Source organism: Lytechinus variegatus, chromosome 7 (assembly GCF_018143015.1).
Source record: "Lytechinus variegatus isolate NC3 chromosome 7, Lvar_3.0, whole genome shotgun sequence".
Lineage (NCBI taxonomy): Eukaryota > Metazoa > Echinodermata > Echinoidea > Temnopleuroida > Toxopneustidae > Lytechinus > Lytechinus variegatus.
This window is the reverse complement of record NC_054746.1, coordinates 29,735,366-29,754,488: the sequence shown is the minus strand read 5'-3', so window position 1 is coordinate 29,754,488 and position 19,123 is coordinate 29,735,366. Positions and strand designations below refer to the sequence as shown.

Sequence of the window (19,123 nt, the reverse complement as noted above, 5' to 3'; positions counted from 1 at the left end):
ATAAAACTGAGCTTAGAATTTTTCTCTCTTTTTCGTTTAAATCTTTTTCATGTTCATATACAACTGCATTAACGCACGTTTGTTAATTGTTTTTATATATCAGGTAATGTATGAGTCTCACATTTTTTTTAATTGCCAAGCCTTCCGGAATTTAAATACACTTGTTAGTCGTCCTACATAATTGTAGACTTACTTTTCCAGTTACTATGACCTATAACTACTCACATTGTAATAATTTGTAAACCAGTGGTAAATTATGAACGAACATCTTTTATTTTTGATGAGTATAATACAAAGCACCAATGCTTTTCTATGTGCAATACTTAATTTCTTATCATGATAATGTGAATAATAAAAATAATAGTAATGTATTAATAGTAATGATAGAAATGATAATAATAAAATCTTAGATTAATCATGATAATGAATCAAATAATAAATGGTTATAAAATGATTATATTACAATGATGATTGATTTACCTATATTTTTTTTCACGTATTTTGGATTGTGTTTCTAATTCCCATTTTTCATTATGTTGTAATTTTATGTATATTTGTGTATTTGCTTTTAAGTCTGAAAATATTTAATTCAGAATTTGGGCTGCGAATTATTTTTGGTTCAATAAACTATTTCTATTTTATTATATGTATATTTATATGTATGTGTGTGTGTGTGGGCTGAAGAACATGAAACTTACAATGACTTATTTAGGCCTACAGGAGGCCCTCCTCAGAAAATTGAAGTTAAAGCAGCAAGTTGTAACCTAGCTAGTCATGGGTGAAGACCCATTTGTTGATCGAAAATTCAATCAAGTTATGCGCCTGCAGACTTGAGATTTCGAGATTTACACCTATTAAACAGAACACTCTTATTCATGTTTTGTAAATCATGAAAAGGATGAGTAATTCGGGATCTTCCTACATTGGTAATGCGAGCGCAAAGCGCGAGCAGAAAATTTTAGGTATTCTGATCTGAGCCTGGACAATGATTTAGATAGAAAACAAGCTGAATAAACATGCGCGCGCGCGTATCAGATTTAGACCTAGAATCTGAGCATTTTAAATACATTTTTATCATGAAAATGAATAAAGCGAGTGCGATGCGCGAGCGTTAAATATTTGATATTCCGATCTGAAAAAGGGTCAATTTAAGCTCTAATTTTCAAGCACTTTTTAGGAAAATTGCAAGGTGAATATTGATCGCATTAATTGTGATTAAGAGCTAATATTTTTCATGATTATTACTTTGAATTTTGACATAGAACCGAGACATCCTAAGGACATTATTTCATCATATGAAAATGATGACCGCGAGATGAAACTTGTCGAATTTCCATTCTCAAAAAGAGACAATTTAATTTTATCAATATCACATTTACTAATTAAATAAACCTAATGAGAGCGCGAAATCTGTTGATATTATGCCCTGAAAACTGGACATTTCAAGCACTTTTGTAATTATAAATAGGATGCATGAATTAATATATTTTTAACAATTGATGCGAGCGCAAATCGCGAGCTGAAATTTTTTATAAATAATCTGTCATGAAATTTGGATTTTAAGTAGTTTGTTATAAAATTAATATTGAGATATACATAACTTACCAATCAAAATGCGATCGTGCAGCGCTAGCTGATACGTTCTGACAACCAGACCTGAATAGGGATATTTTGAGAACTTTATAGAATACACGAAAATAATAGATTCCTGACAAATCGAATTTCGCGAGCGCGCAGCGCGGGCATAAAAATGTTAATATTCAGACCATAAATTGACATTTGAACAAAGCACTTTTGAAAAATCAATTGGTAAATCAAATGAGATAACGAAAGTTCTATTTCCGAGCTGAAATGTGTTTGCATATTGACTTCCAAGCTTGATATTTAAAGCTCCATATTGAGCAAGATATGTTAATCACCATACAGGCAATGCGAGCGCGAAGTGCGAGCAAAAATTTTATATAGTCTTCCCCTCATGTTATTATATTCACTCGTCTTCCTCCTCTTTTTTCTCCTCTCTATTCTTTTTTTTTCCTTTCTCCTTTTTTCTCTTTTTGATAATGATAACGCATATTAACGAGGCGTTATTTAAGCACTTTTTGAAACCATGAACAAGAATGGGTATCTAAAACAAATAATGAAAATTAGAATCACGAAAAGAGTAATTTGTGCATATTGACTTAAACACTTGAATTTTAAGCTTCATCTTATTGAACAGATAATTTGTTTACCTCAATCAACAGCCATTGTAAGCGCAAAGCGGGGGCGAATTTTTTCATTTTAGGTCCTGTATAATAACCTGAACGATTTGTCTTAGTGACTAATATTGTTGGGAGCCATCAGCATGATCAGTGACTGGATAAGAAAATTTTCTATTTTGGAGCACTTTACAGCATGAATAGGACCCGTATGATAGCATTTATTATACCCCCGTATCCCCCCCCCCCCTTGATGCCGCCTCCTGCATATTCCATAATTAATACGGGAAATTATGAGTGTATAGTGGCTTTGGATTATTCTACAGAAATAAATGCTTTAATTGCATATTAAACTTACCAATATTTCTTAAAGATACCTTGAAAATGTGATGAATTTTACATTATTCCATTTTGTGATCATATAAATTTCGAATACCAAGCAAGTATACAAAAGATATATACTGTAATAAAGGTTATACCTCAAACCGTCTAAAGAAAGCACCCGAGTCTGACAAACTAACAAAACATATTATGAGAGACGTTACTCCCAAAAAAAAAAAAATCGTTTTTTTTTCCATCTCACATAAACTTTGAGGGACATAAAAGTAGGCACTTCTGATCGTAGAGTATTACCTGCGAATGTTAGTTGGACAACCCTATTGGAAAGAACATAGTCCTACAGTGAGTGCCACAAAGTGTTCACAGTGTGGATCACCTTCAGTGTGACTCACAATATATTCACGTAGTCGACTATGTGAATACACTGTGAAAAGTCACACTGTCGAGGTGTCCACAGTGTGAAAATACACTCACACCGTTGAATTTGTGCATTTTATCAGTGTCAATAATATTTTCACATAATCCACTACGTGATCAGACTGTGATCACACTTTTAGAAAATTTATCCTTAAAATAAAAGAAGTTCCTGCAGCAGAGTCTCGAGAACACCTGTAATCTTACCAGATTGCGATGATCTTACAGGAAATTGGTATTTGGTGTATGGAACCTCACACATTTCCTTTAATAAAACACCCTTTTCCCCCTTTTAAACAGAACTGTTCTGTTATATTGCAGAAAAATTCCTGTTTTATGAATTTACAGAATGATTCTGTTATTGCTTTTGGAAAATCTTCTTCCTTTTTTCTGTAAAATCAGGTTTTTTTTTAAACAGTGCACACTGTGTAATACTATCTTCTTTCCAGCAGAGAAAAGGGGCACATTTCCCCGATGACCCTCCCCGCCCCACCCCGCCCTCCAAATCCGTAACTGAAAAAAGGTATGAGGCTAAAAAAACGATGCATTGTTTGTGAAAATCTCACTTCTTCACTATATAAAGTATTTTTTTTCACGTTTTTCCTTGAGCAGATTTAACATTTCTCCACGAAAAATTATGGCACATTTGTTTTTCATTTATTCATTTTGTAAAAAAAAAATAGGTCTGCCTATGTATGCAATACCCGCCCCTGACTTTAATTACCTCCGATTACGCTCCACATTTTCCTGCTATGCTGAGCTTAGTTCATCTTTATTGGCAAATTTAATAAGTTTATTTTATCTCTCTTTATTCTTTTCAGCCCTGGTAGCTTTTATCGGCAATGTTTCAGTCATTGTGATCTCGCTACGGAAACGTGATAAATTAAAGCCAATTGACCTGTTGACCATCAACCTAGCTGTATCAGACTTTCTCATCTCTGTTGCCTCGTATCCATTACCAGCGATATCAGCTTTTAGACATGAGGTCAGTTATGAAACTTCACCTTCCATCATTGTCCATTGCAATTAGGCCAAGTTCAATTTATTAATTTTCTCACCAATATAACAACAATATGTACAAGAATGAAAATGGCATGTATAAGAGAAAAACGGAAACTAATGAAAATTTCATAAGAACTTGTGAGTTGTAGCTCCCAGTAAAACAAGGTAAAATACATATGAAAATCAAATGAAAAATATACACACAGCATCAGCAATTACCAGCATGCATACAAGGGGGACGGGGACAATCGGGGTAAGTGTAGAATTAAGCAGGAAAAAATTACTTTTAATATTCACTTATATTCACGGTTTTTTCCTGGCTTTAAATGAAGTTAATGTTGTTGAACATTTGATATTAATCAGAAAGATTGTTCCATATAAGAGGGCCACTGTGCTTTAATGAATTAATTAGAATTTGGGTTTTAATTTGGGGATAATGAAATCCATTGCTTGACCAAGCATGAAATAATGATATATGAGAAACATTTGGGAGATGTTAGAAGTTACTACACTCTAATTACTGGGATTTAAAATAAGTCCAGATGGAATGTAGTTAAATCCCTGTAATTTAGAGTGTAAATATTTGGAACGTCACATATGCAATATGAAATTGTTGATTGGATCAATCGCAACTCTTTGTAAGACGCAGCCCAGCACCCTTATATATCGTTGTTAGAATGACAGGCTTAAACAATGTGAATTTTTGGTTTGATTTTTCATTGTTTACGCCCGTGACACAAGAGTAATTAAAACTGAACATCCTGCCTGAGTTTCTAGGGAGCCTTTCATCAACATTTTTTTTCTCTCAAGTTGTAAGATCTTACATCTATTTTGATCTTACATCTATTTTTCTCTCAAGTTGTAAGATCTTACATCTATTTTGATGTTATGATAGCATTTCAAAAGCTTAAAATTGGACACAAGAGTAATCAAGTACCAATGAACATCCTGTGTGAGTTTCAGGTCACAAGATCAATGTCAAAGGTCATTTAGGGTCAATGAATATAGTACTTTGTTCATAATGGCGTTTTTTGTGAATAATCATCCAATGACTGCTGTTTTCAAAGTCAACACTGCTGCTATGTTGAACAGTTCAGACTGCCAGAGGCGTTCCGTTTTTTGTCTCACCTGCATAGCAGAGTTTTTTAAATGACATCATAACTTAGAAAGTATATAGACCTAGTTCATGAAACTTGGCCATAAGATTAATCGAGTATTACTATACATCCAGTAGAGTTTCATGTCACATGACCAAGGTCAAAGGTCATTTAGGGTCAATGAACTTAGACCATGTTGGGGGAATCAACATCAAAATCTTAACCTGAGGTTAAGTTTTTTAAATGTCATCATAACTTAGAAAATATATACACCTAGTTCATTAAACTTGGACATAGGGTTAATCAAGTATCATCAAACATCCTGCATGAGTTTCACGTCACATGACCAAGATCAAAGGTCATTTAGGGTCAATGAACTTTGGCCGAATGGGGGTATCTGTTGAATTACCATCATAACTTTGCAAGTTTTTGGATCTGATTCATGAAACTTTGGCATGATAGTAATCAAGTATCACTGAACATCCTGTGCAAGTTTCAGGTCACATGATTAAGGTCAAAGGTCATTTAGGGTCAATGAACTTTGGCCGAATTTGGGGTATTTGTTGAATTACCATCATAACTTTGAAAGTATGTTGGTCTAGTTTATAAAATTTGGACATAAGAGTAATCAAGTATCACTGAACATCATGTGCGCATTTTAGGTCACATGACCAAGGTCAAAGGTCAATGAACTTTGACCATAATGGGGGTATCTGTTGAATTACCATCATAACTTTGCAAGTTTATTGATCTGACTTTTGAAACTTGGACATAAGAGTAATCAAGTATCACTGAATATCCTGTGCAAGTTTCAGGTCACATGATCAAGGTCAAAGGTCATGTGAGGTCAATGAACTTTTGTCACATTGGGGGTATTTGTTGAATTACCATCCTATCTCTGTAAGTGTATTGGTCTAGTTCATAAAACGTGGAAATAAGAGTAACCAAGTATCACTGAACATCTTGTGCGAGTTATAGTAGTTTTCAAAGTCAGCACTGCTGCTATGTTGAATCGCGTGATGAAGGTGAGACGGCCAGAGGCATTCCACTTGTTTTTAAATTAATTTCGTTTTTTCATTTAGTTTATTAGACATTGGACCAGTGAAGCAATTCGAATGTATCAAAAGATTATTCAAAATGAGATAGTTGAAATTTTATTGTGTTACTTGTGTTTTATTCAAATTTAAAAATGAACCATGTAAAAAGACTTACACGTCCATCATTGCTCACATTATGCATAACACCATTAGAATACATAAGAATATATTCACAACATCCAAAACAGAATTAAGCTACTAGTTTAACATCCATTTTCAAACGTAACAGTGTATCAACCTGCGGTAAAAATATAAATTTTGATGTCTCTCATTTGCACCCCTCCCCATTTCTTTATACTTGCAGTGGTCATTCGGAAGGAATGGGTGTATCTGGTATGGCTTTTCGGGATTCCTATTTGCAGTGGCAAGCATGGCCACGTTGACGGCAATTGCTCTCTTCAGATATTTAAAGCTGTGCAGAGAAAATGTCGGTAAGAACTAAATTGATGACCACCGTGACCCCCCCCCCCCCCTTTTGGGGTGTCAAATCTGGAACGTGAGAAGTAATCAATGACTTTCAAAATATTATAATGAGAATCGATGAAATTATAATAAACAAATGTGACATAATACGATTCCTAAAGGCAAATTCTTAGATTAGTATCTAATTAGTCAAATAATTAATCCCACAAGCTGTATCATTAGGCATATGTAATAATTCAAATACATAGTCCGTATTTGATACAGAGGCAACTCCAGGATAATTTGATTGGGAGCAAATGAATCAGAGAAATAATACAGTTACAGTACTTAGAGAGAGATGCAAGAAAATATTCGCGATTAGTTGCAAATTTCTGATGCAAATTTTAGGTGTACAATTAATATGCAGCTAGAGCAATTTTTTTGCAAATTTGCAATTAATTGCTAGACTTATAGTTATTTATAATCTAAACTGACTTTCAATTGATTTCAAGTAACTTGCTAATCCCCTTCTCCTAATACTCTTTTTACTCCCCCCCATCTCTCTCTCTCTCACTCCTCCTGTTTTTGTTCTTTTTGAAAAATCATCAGGCCTATCCACCCTGTGGCACTTTCTCTGAATTGATATACAAACAAAACGAAGCCTGTTTGTAACGCGCGGTACAAACAGGGAATGACACAGACCCAGTTGATTCACTTCTAATGCAGATGGAGATAAACGTTTTTGCATATTTTCCGATTATTTTCAACAACAACCCAACGTATCCCCATATCACAATAATCCAGTGTAGAGCACTGCTAATGCAATACAATAGTTAGGCACGGATACATGTTTTAATTATATTTAAAGCCATATACTTAGTGTTACTCATGGCTTTTTCGCAAAATAAGTTGAGACGATCAAGCTGAAATTATTCCCCATTCAGAATACAACGACAAATACCCGCTATTATTATATTCCAAGGCAACTCATAATGATCGCAAGTTCCATAAATTCCCATTGCCATTTTGCCATGTTATTGATTTAGAGGGATCCATCCAGACATCTGGCAGATTTTGGCTTAGGTGAACAAAAAGATGAAATTCTACCTTGGAGAAGATTTTTGAAGACCAACCAGATTAAAGTAATGCATAGTTATCAAATATTTATTTGTTGTTTGTACTCACATTTTATAGTCTGCGAACAAGTTATGTCATGAATTTCAGCATTCTAAAACGCATCTCTTTGAAGTAAAAATGATTAAAAAAAATATCATTATCATTCGGAACTGATAAAGAGGGGCACAGGGGGCACGTGTCCCTAACATTTTTAACTCATGTCTCTTTTTTATTTGAAAATTTGGAAGGGAAATTTATAATTGTTTTATTTTTTCTTCTTTCTTGTGTCATATCAATTGTTAATGCTAGTCGAGTATTGAAATTCATCATCACAACAATGCAAATAATATCAACGTCATATTTGTATTTTTAAAGGTTGGTTATTTTATGTCTCTATTTTTAATGATCTCGTTAAATCTATCTCCAGATCAGTATAATTCGCGACCATTTGTCATTAAAGTGATCATCGCTATTTGGGCCTTCTCTTTCTTTGTTACAACTCCTCCTCTCTTTGGCTGGAGCAGGTTAGTATCTTCACTTCTCTTTTGGGGCGTATCAATTTCGACAACGGGGGCGGATCCAGGCAAGGGTTTCATCTTTCTGGTCCAATCCTCTCTCTGTACTTTCTATCTATATATATATCTATATCATAATGCCAAATTCAATGTCGGCATCACCACATGGGGTAACACCCCTATGAGTTTTCAAGTAGGGCCTAGTGAAAAGGGGGAGAAAGAAGAAGAAAAAAATATATATATACTTAAAACACACAACAGACACAAACACACCCAAACCCACGGACACTTCAAAACCTGAGCGGCAGACTGAACCAGACCTACAACCTTATTACGGGGAAAAAACAGTGATGTTTTTCTCTCTTGACAGTGGTGCACGTTTTATGAAACCACTCATTATTGACAATAATTGTCTCTTTAGCCATGAGAGCATAGCTGGAAGATCAGCAGCAGCAGCATTTATGTAGTTATTCTTTTATTCATTAGTGTATAGCCAGATAGAAAAAAATCAGCCAAAAGCTGTTTTTTTAATCGATAACCTGATGAAAACAGAAATTCACGATCAATAAACATCAATGTTATACATGTATGTCAATAATATCGTACTAAATCACTTTCTATAGGCAATGTAGCAACATAAATAAACTAATATGTTTACTCATGGCAAGAAAATGATAACAAGTTAAGGTTATCACAACGGAAAATAGAGATAGAAAGTAGAGATAAACTACAAATCCTATAATTTTATACTGATAAAACCTCTGATAATTAAAGTAATAAAATAACCAGTGGCGCTGTTACTTTTTATGTATATAGGAACTTGAAATTTGAGTGAATCAATTGTTATAAAGTACTAACGTGTGTAGAACAATATAAAACGTATAAGATTGTATATGCAAGTAATTAAGAAGAATAAAATTTGATCATTTTAGACAAATATAACTAAATTCAGGAAACAAATTGTAGTTAGAGAGAATTGATCAGCCTGACAAGATCTGAGATCTCATGTCTATATCTTGTAGAAGAGATGATCAGATAACATCATATCTTGTTATCCAATCATCTCTCCCACAGGATGTAGATATGAAGAGATCTAAGATCTTGTCATGATCTCTCTACGGAAGCTTAAAGTGCCCCCAGAAAACGAGATCTAAGCTCTTGTCCTCTGATCATCTCTCTGTGGAAGCTTAAAAGTGCCCCCACACTGTAAAAAATATTGGGCAAAATTTTAACCAGCACGAGGGTAATTATGTATCCAACCAATTTGGGGCAGTATTTTACCCAATGCGGGAAACATATTGTCCAGTAAGGTTAAAAAATAAGCAGAAATTACTTTAGAATGAGCAAATTTTCATCACACTGGATAAATAATAATGCCCAAAAGAAGTGCCCAATGTTGGTTGGATACATAATTACCATCATGGAGCATTTTTACCCAATATTTTTAAGAGTGCAGAAGACGAGATCTAAGATCTTGTCATCTGATCATCTCTCTATGGAAGCTTAAAAGTGCCCCAGAAGACGAGATCTAAGATCTTGTCATCTCATCTCTCTATGGAAGCTTAAAAGTGTCCCAGAAGACGAGATGACGAGATCTAAGCTCTTGTCATCTGATCATCTCTCTATGGAAGCTTAAAAGTGCCCCCAGAAGACGAGATCTAAGATCTTGTCATCTGATCATCTCTCTACGGAAGCTTAAAAGTGCCCCCAGAAGACGAGATCTAAGATCTTGTCATCTGATCATCTCTCTATGGAAGCTTAAAAGTGCCCCAGAAGACGAGATGACGAGATCTAAGATCTTGTCATCTGATCATCTCTCTACGGAAGCTTAAAAGTGCCCCCAGAAGACGAGATCTAAGATCTTGTCATCTGATCATCTCTCTATGGAAGCTTAAAAGTGCCCCAGAAGACGAGATGACGAGATCTAAGATCTTGTCATCTGATCATCTCTCTATGGAAGCTTAAAAGTGCCCCCAGAAGACAAGATCTAAGATCTTGTCATCTGATCATCTCTCTATGGAAGCTTAAAAGTGCCCCAGAAGACGAGATGACGAGATCTAAGATCTTGTCATCTGATCATCTCTCTATGGAAGCTTAAAAGTGCCCCCAGAAGACGAGATCTAAGATCTTGTCATCTGATCATCTCTCTATGGAAGCTTAAAAGTGCCCCAGAAGACGAGATGACGAGATCTAAGATCTTGTCATCTGATCATCTCGCTATGGAAGCTTAAAAGTGCCCCCAGAAGACGAGATCTAAGATCTTGTCATCTGATCATCTCTCTATGGAAGCTTAAAAGTGCCCCAGAAGACGAGATGACGAGATCTAAGATCTTGTCATCTGATCATCTCTCTATGGAAGCTTAAAAGTGCCCCAGAAGACGAGATGACGAGATCTAAGATCTTGTCATCTGATCATCTCTCTATGGAAGCTTAAAAGTGCCCCAGAAGACGAGATCTAAGATCTTGTCATCTCATCTCTCTATGGAAGCTTAAAAGTGCCCCAGAAGACGAGATGACGAGATCTAAGATCTTGTCATCTGATCATCTCTCTATGGAAGCTTAAAAGTGCCCCAGAAGACGAGATGACGAGATCTAAGATCTTGTCATCTGATCATCTCTCTATGGAAGCTTAAAAGTGCCCCCAGAAGACGAGATCTAAGATCTTGTCATCTGATCATCTCTCTATGGAAGCTTAAAAGTGCCCCCAGAAGACGAGATCTAAGATCTTGTCATCTGATCATCTCTCTACGGAAGCTTAAAAGTGCCCCAGAAGACGAGATCTAAGATCTTGTCATCTGATCATCTCTCTATGGAAGCTTAAAAGTGCCCCCAGAAGACGAGATCTAAGATCTTGTCATCTGATCATCTCTCTACGGAAGCTTAAAAGTGCCCCAGAAGACGAGATGACGAGATCTAAGATCTTGTCATCTGATCATCTCTCTACGGAAGCTTAAAAGTGCCCCCAGAAGACGAGATCTAAGATCTTGTCATCTGATCATCTCTCTACGGAAGCTTAAAAGTGCCTCCAGAAGCCCGGGGTGCACTCGACCCCCCAAAAATATGGTAGGGGTGTGCCACGGGCGAGACAAAAAACGGGGGCCTTGGAGCGGGCTTAAAATGTAAAAAGGAGGGTCCTCGGAACGGGCTTCGGAACTACAAAGGCTTGTGAAAACGGGGGTCCTTGGAACGGATTGCCGGCGTGTGAGTGCGTATGCATCCCTATATATAGGAACGGGCATGCGTGCATTATGCAGCCAGCGCGGCCTCCGCCGGGTGCTCTCGCGCTGAGGCGATGGTCGGACAACGCCTTGCGGCCGCTTTTCACCAAAATTGCAGCTCATTGTAGCAGATCAATGCGACCGGAACAGCGTAACGAATATGCGAAGCTTTGGAGCGGATTTCTTTCTTCTTTTTTCTTGATAATAAGAAAATGCTATGCTTTGGAGCGGCTTTCTTTGTTCTTTTTCTCAATAAGACAAAAATGCTTAACGGAAATTTGAGTGTAAAAATGGCTGGGGTCCCCTCCGCGGCACATACCCACTATGCATTACATACTGAGTGCCCCCCCCCCCCCGGGCCCAGAAGACGAGATCTAAGATCTTGTCATCTGATCATCTCTCTCACGGGATGTAGATGTATGACGAGATCAAAGATCTTGTCATCTGATCATCTTTTCCGATAAGGACATAACGAGATGATCATCATTAAATTCACATTTCGGTTCACCGTTTAAGCACTATAAGTTTATAACTTGTACAAACAACTTATAACATGTAAGTAAAAAAAAAACTTGACACCTCATAAATCCCCAATTTAAGGAAAAAGTATGTCATGAACACATTACTATACCGTATATGGCCTGAATATGTTCTCTCAAATAATGTCATAATTTTCATTTGCGCCAAAGAAAGGCATGACTGCAATGAATAAATCCAGATGTCAATGATTCCATCCTACAACGATTGCATCAACATCCATTTCAAAACACCTTCTAAATGATTTACATTATAATTGTTTAATAAACACTTTTTAGTATCGATTCTAAAGTCAATTTAATCGAAAAGGGATTGCAAACATATATTTATGACATCATTGGCATCTGGATTCATTAACTGCTGTCATGCCTTACTTTAGCGCAAGTCAAAATTACTGCAAATAATACCTATTGGTTATCCAAGCATTAACACATACCACATACATATATTATCAAATTAATTTGGAGAAGATAATGATTATGCGTTCATGACATATTTTTTCCTTAAAATGGGGATTTGTTAGATGTCAAGTGTTTTTTTTTTTTACTTACACGGTACATTACCAAATGTAAAATCGAATGTAATTAACAGATTGCTGTTTGAAATTCAAAACTTTTATTTAAATTTCAATTGTATAATGGTGTAGCTTGTACAGACGTATCTAGATTGTGGTTCTTCATAGTCACGACGAAAAAAAGGAATATGTGGTCGCCTAACAAATCTGACATTTTTTTTCTTCTGGCAGAAGCCACGAAAGATTCATATGGTATAGCAATAATCGGCAAGATGTGTAAAAGGACATTCATAATAATATATGTATACACTTTAAATCCGCTACATAATCTAAAAACAATTCATTCAAATTTGAATAACTATCTATTTAGATGGCCATTTGTGAGAATTTCTATAGGAAATAACAGATGTTTGTCGAAATGACACGATATTTGTCTATTCAACATTTTAAATAATTTTGGTAGAAATTAAATCAAGTGCCCTTCCTTTGGGATCTAAATTCATGTAGATTGCTTCAAAGTTCACAGGACAGGTATATAGGCCGAGAATTGTGTCCTTTTGTATCCAGTATATTTTGAAATACTATCAGCCCTTCTTACTGGAAACTGAATAAATGAGATTATGCGGTATGCATGATAATTGCTTAAATACAAATAACTATTATTCATTTTCTTTACTCTACTTTACATCAGCTACGTGCCCGAGCCCTACCGCTTATCATGCACGATAGACTTTGCCGACACGAGTTCGGCGTCTCTATCGTATACCTATTTCACCATCATTGCCGTATTCCTCACTCCCCTGGGAGTCATCATAGCTTGTTACGTCGCCATAGCAAGGAAAATGATCCACCACAATAGGAGAATTAATGTCATACGTAATGCTGGAAGGATTCTACTCGAAGTACGTCTACTGAAGGTAAGGTTGAAGGATAAGTGCCATGATATAAGATGGCTCTTCTCTGATTATACAATACTGTGATTTAACCTTATTCGCTTTCTCGGGTAATGCATTCTATTAATAAAGGTTATTTATAAAGTTATTTCTTTTACATAAAACGCGATGAGAATCGTAACTCTCTCCCCTCTCTCTCCTTCTTATCACTCTGGACCATCGTTCTCTTCATTGAACTTTTTAAATATCATGGATTAAAGGTCAAGTCCACCTCAGAAAAATGTTGATTTGAATCAATAGAGAAAAATCAGACAAGCACAATGCTGAAATTTCATCAAAATCGGATGTAAAATAAGAAAGTTATGACATATCAAAGTTTCGCTTATTTTAAACAAAATAATTTTATGAACGAGCCAGTTACATCCAAATGAGAGAGTCGATGATGTCATTCACTCACTATTTTTTTTGTTTTTTATTGTTTGAATTATACAGTATTTCAATTTTTACGAATTTGACCATTAGGACCTCCTTGCCTGAAGCACAAAATGTTAAAATAATGGAATCTAATGTGTTCAGTGAGGAATGAAACTTTATTTCACATGACAATGACGAGAAAATAAAAATATTTCATATTTCATATAATGAATTAAGAAATAGTGAGTGAGTGATGTCATCAACTCTCTCATTTGGATGTAACTGGCTCGTTCACATAACTATTTTGTTGAAAATAAGCGAAACTTTAAAATGCCATAACTTTCTTATTTTACATCCGATTTTGATGAAATTTTCAGTGTTATGCTTGTTGAATTTTTCTCTTTTTATTCAAATCAAGTTTTTTTGGGGTGGACTTGTCCTTTAACATAAACAAGATCTCTTGCCAAATTCCTTATGAGTTTTTTCCCTATATACATCTGGCTATGATCATATTACAAGAAATGCTCGGAATATCCACATCACAATTATCTTTTAAAACATCATATTATAATAAAGGACCAGTGATTTGGAACCGAACCCCTTCTCATATTCAGCGGAGCTCTAAACATTATGTTGTTGTTTTTATCTCTCTTTTGACCTCTTAAGGAGAAATAATGAAATTTGAAATAAAAAAAATCCAGTTAATCGGTGTAATTTTTTTCATGATAAGTCCTTAGCTTGTTTAAAGCATCCAACGAAAAAAAATCATCCGAACTACATTAGAGAAAAATAGTTTTGTTTGGTATTTATTCCCATTTTAACAAGTACTAAAGCCGATACACGTGACAGGGGCCACAGGGATTGAAATATTAGGAACGAAATTTATTTTAGCCTAATAATTTCCTGTAACGTCATAAAGTATTCTTTAAAAGGCATGCTTGGTAAATTTGAAGTATAATCCCAAAATTAGTTTATTTGATTCCGGAAAAATAATCCTTGACAATTGAAGACTAACCATGTCGACATTGTAGCGTAACTGATCGATGAAAAGTCTTTTGATTTTTTTGATTATTGAAACTTAATGGATAATTAGGCCTACTCAAGTGATGTTTTACTCACAATGACCGTGGCGTTAAATTTGCATGCTGTCATGAATTTTGCACTTCTTACTGGTCAGTGAAATTTCGTTTATTTAGTATAACATTCAAGCAACAGATGAAAATTCTGTTTAGTGTTAATACTTTTGTACCAACCGTGTGCTTGTTTGCCACCCCAACCCTCCATTATGACAGGCCGCTCCCGGGAGGCCGCTCATGCCTTTCCAGATCACTGCCGATTTCGCAGATCGATGTACACTACGATTTGTTCATAGCAAGGATTATATTATATTCGCACTTCAGCTTTTACTCATGGCATTAGGGTGGTGCATATTAACCATTCTTATTTTGTGCGGAGTTCGTATCATTGGTAAAAACAAAACAGTTTTGTTTTACTTCTTATTGTAGAAAAAAAATTGCAGATCTCCTTCCAAATGAAAATAGGTTACGATCTTTTCACTTTATAAAAGCTGATTAAGGTTTCATATCGTAGGTTTCTGAGAATCATCACCATTGTTTTTCGTTAGGTTTTACGTATTGAATATAAGTATGTATGTTTTGGTGATTGGCGATTTTTTTACCTGATTGCTAAGAAAGCATGAATGCTTGTAAGCAAGCAACCAGAGGACCGACGGCTTAAGGTCCCCTCCGAAGGACCTGATACTGAGGATTAATGCCTTACCAAAGGGCACTAGCGCACCAAGTGGGAATCGAACCCGGGTCACCGGAATACGAATCCCCCGCTCTACCGACTGAGCTATGGTATGGTTTCATCGTCCGCTATCGAGTTGTCTTGATTCGGAAGAAGAGTTTTGGTTCAAAGTTTTTTTTCCAAGGCTACCTCAGGATGTCCAGCAAAGGAATCTCATCTTTTTTTTCTTTTAAGTCGTTACCATTGCCTGGTATCTTTGATTTGTAATAATTGTAATGATGATGATGGTAATAATGATAATAATAATAATAACAATAATAGGAAGAAGAAGAATAAGACGCTTCGGAACCCAAAATGAGTATTTCATTATTATTGAAAAGGAAAGCAAAGAGCAGAATGTTAAACGGAATATGATAATGTAAAGATAACACTAAACTTCATTCTATATGATCCTTCCAGTAGTTACAGTTTAGAGATCTAAAATAACGAAGGTAACGGGAACCTTTAATATTCAATTCTCAGGAAATTAAGCATGGTTATTCAAAGCAGTTAAACAACTACTCAAAGGTTCGTACATTGAACAGAGTTGTATGGGAAAAAATGCGTATTTACTGCCCAGTGTATATAGTTATTGGCCCCAGGCCCCTGCGTATCAAAGAATATGACTGACCCTCAGCAGATTTCGTTTTCATGAACCTGTGATACTTCAGAGGATAATCGAAATAAATTGTATCGGGAAGATTAAAAGTTGATTAGTTTAAATGTAAAAGCACAGGTCTCTGTACTTTTTTCACTATATATCTGAAAACTTTATTAATCCTGGTACATGCAATCGATATAGAAGAAAAGATATTCTTTGATAAGAACAGAGGTGGCATCATGAGATATCTGAATAAAGAGGGTAGGGGGCAAGAAGCCGCGAGATGACCTAGTTATGTGTCGTCAAACTATTTTCATTTCAATGACAGAGTTACATATGATGCCGCCCCTGGTTCAACAAAATGAACGGGAATATTTGGGTTTGAGCCTAAAACATGTCCCCTGCTTTTGTTGCTTCGCAAGTTTTCTTCATTATTTAATGTTTGTATCATTCCACAGCTATTTCTTTTTCTGTAAATTCCCACCTAACATCTCTTCCGCTCCCCCCCCCCCCCTCTCTCTCTCTCTTTCTATCATGCAGACTGCCTGTGCAATCACATTGGCTTACATATTATCTTGGACACCCTACACCATTATTGCCGTTTGGGTCACTTTCAGACCAGTTACTCAGATTCCAGCAGCATTTCGTATCCTGCCAGCCTTCTGCGCCAAAACCTCGGCCGTTTACAATCCCATCATCTACTGTATCTTCAACAAGTCTTTCCGCCAGGAAGTCAGTTCCTTTGTGTGTTGTTGTGCCTGCCAATGTTATAAAATAAGCGTAAATCTTGATATGAACAGCCACGCCCAACGCCAATTCCGACAAATAGAATCTAAAAGAGGCAGAAACATCACTTCTAGGCAGCGACCTTTGATGATCTACTCCAGTCCGTCCAGGTGGCATCGTGACTTCTATGAATTATGGAGAAAAAGAATTATCTTCGTTTTGAATTGTAATTGTAAAAACAATGATTCCGTGGAGAATATCAACGTCACCTTCAGGAAGGACAATGACATGGTGGAACTGAATATCTCGACGGCGGAAATGCACCGTCCAGAACTGAACACAGCCATGGCGCGAGGCAAGTCAACAGTACTGCCTGTCTTGGATGAAGTGCCATCAGAAGCAGCGCATTGTTCCTCTCACCTACCAGGCTCACTTGATGGTTCTTTCATACAATACCACCCCCAACCATGTCAACCGAGTACATCGAGCCCCGCCAATGAGTTCTTGAACCCATCAGGTCTAGTTTCTCGGAATAGATGTGTCGTCATGGTGAGACCAACCATTGAAGAGGAAATGTCTTCAGATTCTTGAAGATAGTACTACTATCCAATGACATTTCTTTTTCTTATGAATTGTACGTCAATGCATAAAAATATTGGGTGTTGCGAGAACGTTGAGTTACAATTATTGATTGCAAATCAATGGCAAATTTGTAGCTGCTCGCTAATTCGCATTACTTAGGCCTAAGGCTCGGTCGTACTGGCCGATGGACACAAAGCGTGTGCATAAAGGATCCAGCGGGCGAGCAAAATATCGGGGGTGGCTGCATTTGTTTTCATCCGCTCCAGAAATGGACGAAATTAGCGGGAAAATGCAAAAACATATCTAATACGGACGTGGGTAATATTTATGTAGCGCTGATGTTACACGGATGTTCATCTAAAGCCTATTATAGCGGGGGAAAAAACCCGGATGTAAGTGGATGACAGAGGTTACCCCCAGGTTACCGAGGGTTTTGACCGGGGGATCGAATGATTTATTTACGAAATGCATACGCATACATCCTTTATATTTCCGTGCTACTAACGATGTATAAGGCGTTCCATGTACCTTTTCTTTCCCCCCTCTTTCCGTTGTTCAGCTGCAGTGGATGTGAGCTGCGAGGAAGCCCAGAGGATGCAAAGAGGATACAGCGGACGTTAACGGATGATAACGAACGTTTGTTGCTCGATATGTTGCGGATTTACATCGTAAATGGCGGAAAGTTCATCCGTTCTAAAAGTTTTGTGCAGCTCAAAACTTTTTCGCGAATGAAATCACAATGGATAAAATATTCGATGGATAGAGCGTATGAAGCACTATGCAATGAATCAATGGACATAAAACGGATGCATATACCGTTTCCGTTTTACATCCTCTTTTCATCCGTAAGTGCAGTGGGACCGGGCCTTAAGCAGGCGTGCGATCAAATGCAAATTGCAACTGATTCGCAGACGATCTGCACTATTTTGCATGAACAAACACAGTCAGCAGCACATGCGAGACTATGAAGCAATTAAGTGGAGGATTGAACGTAATTGCGTTCAAGTGCACATTTGCGATTAATCGGAATTAGACTTGAGCTTGATTTGGGGGATTCTACTCGATTTCCAATCAAACGTTGGTACAAGCGTCCGTTCATTTTTCAAGGTGATTAAAATCTGTTCCCATGGCTGCTCATCCTTACTTTAGCAGAAACCCTACATGGTACTTTGTATAGTAATTATCCCTTAAGTACGTCCTCCACCAAGTAGTTTATTCACCTTGATTATACCGTAATGTGAGGTTTCTAGTCATCACCAGCTGAATGTATTTTAGATTTCATATGTTTTCTTTCTTATGCCAATATTTCCAAAGTTATACAAGCAAAACTAGTATATGCATAGCTTCATGAAGTAATGACATAAGCATAAGTATAGGAGTATGCATACAATTTGTATTAAAACATATTAACAATGAAGTGTGTGGTACAAGGGGAACATCCAGAAGGATGAGCTAAGCCAATTAAGCTTATGATCTGCGTGTCATAATAAAACAAATAAGAAACAAATAAACAATGCAGTAAAAAAACCAGTTCAATCAAGATACACCAATCACACACAGACCCCACACATTCTCTCTTTGTTCCTGCTGTGTTTATACTGAAGTATATTTTTGGTTATGTAATGTATTATTTGCTTTGTCATGAAAATGTTTGTTTGCACCTTGTTAAT

General features: G+C 36.4%; 1 protein-coding gene across 1 annotated transcript in view; it reads left to right on the top strand.

Annotated features, from left to right (window-relative positions):
* LOC121418949 (opsin-5-like) overlaps nt 1-19,123 on the top strand; it is a 27,302-nt gene extending 8,179 nt beyond the window's left edge. The window contains exons 2-6 of the mRNA XM_041613182.1: nt 3,773-3,936; nt 6,452-6,578; nt 8,093-8,189; nt 13,141-13,366; nt 16,686-19,123. Of these exons, the coding sequence (XP_041469116.1) occupies nt 3,773-3,936; nt 6,452-6,578; nt 8,093-8,189; nt 13,141-13,366; nt 16,686-17,462 (1,391 nt within the window). The 3' untranslated portion in view covers nt 17,463-19,123. The remainder of the gene's footprint in view (nt 1-3,772; nt 3,937-6,451; nt 6,579-8,092; nt 8,190-13,140; nt 13,367-16,685) is intronic.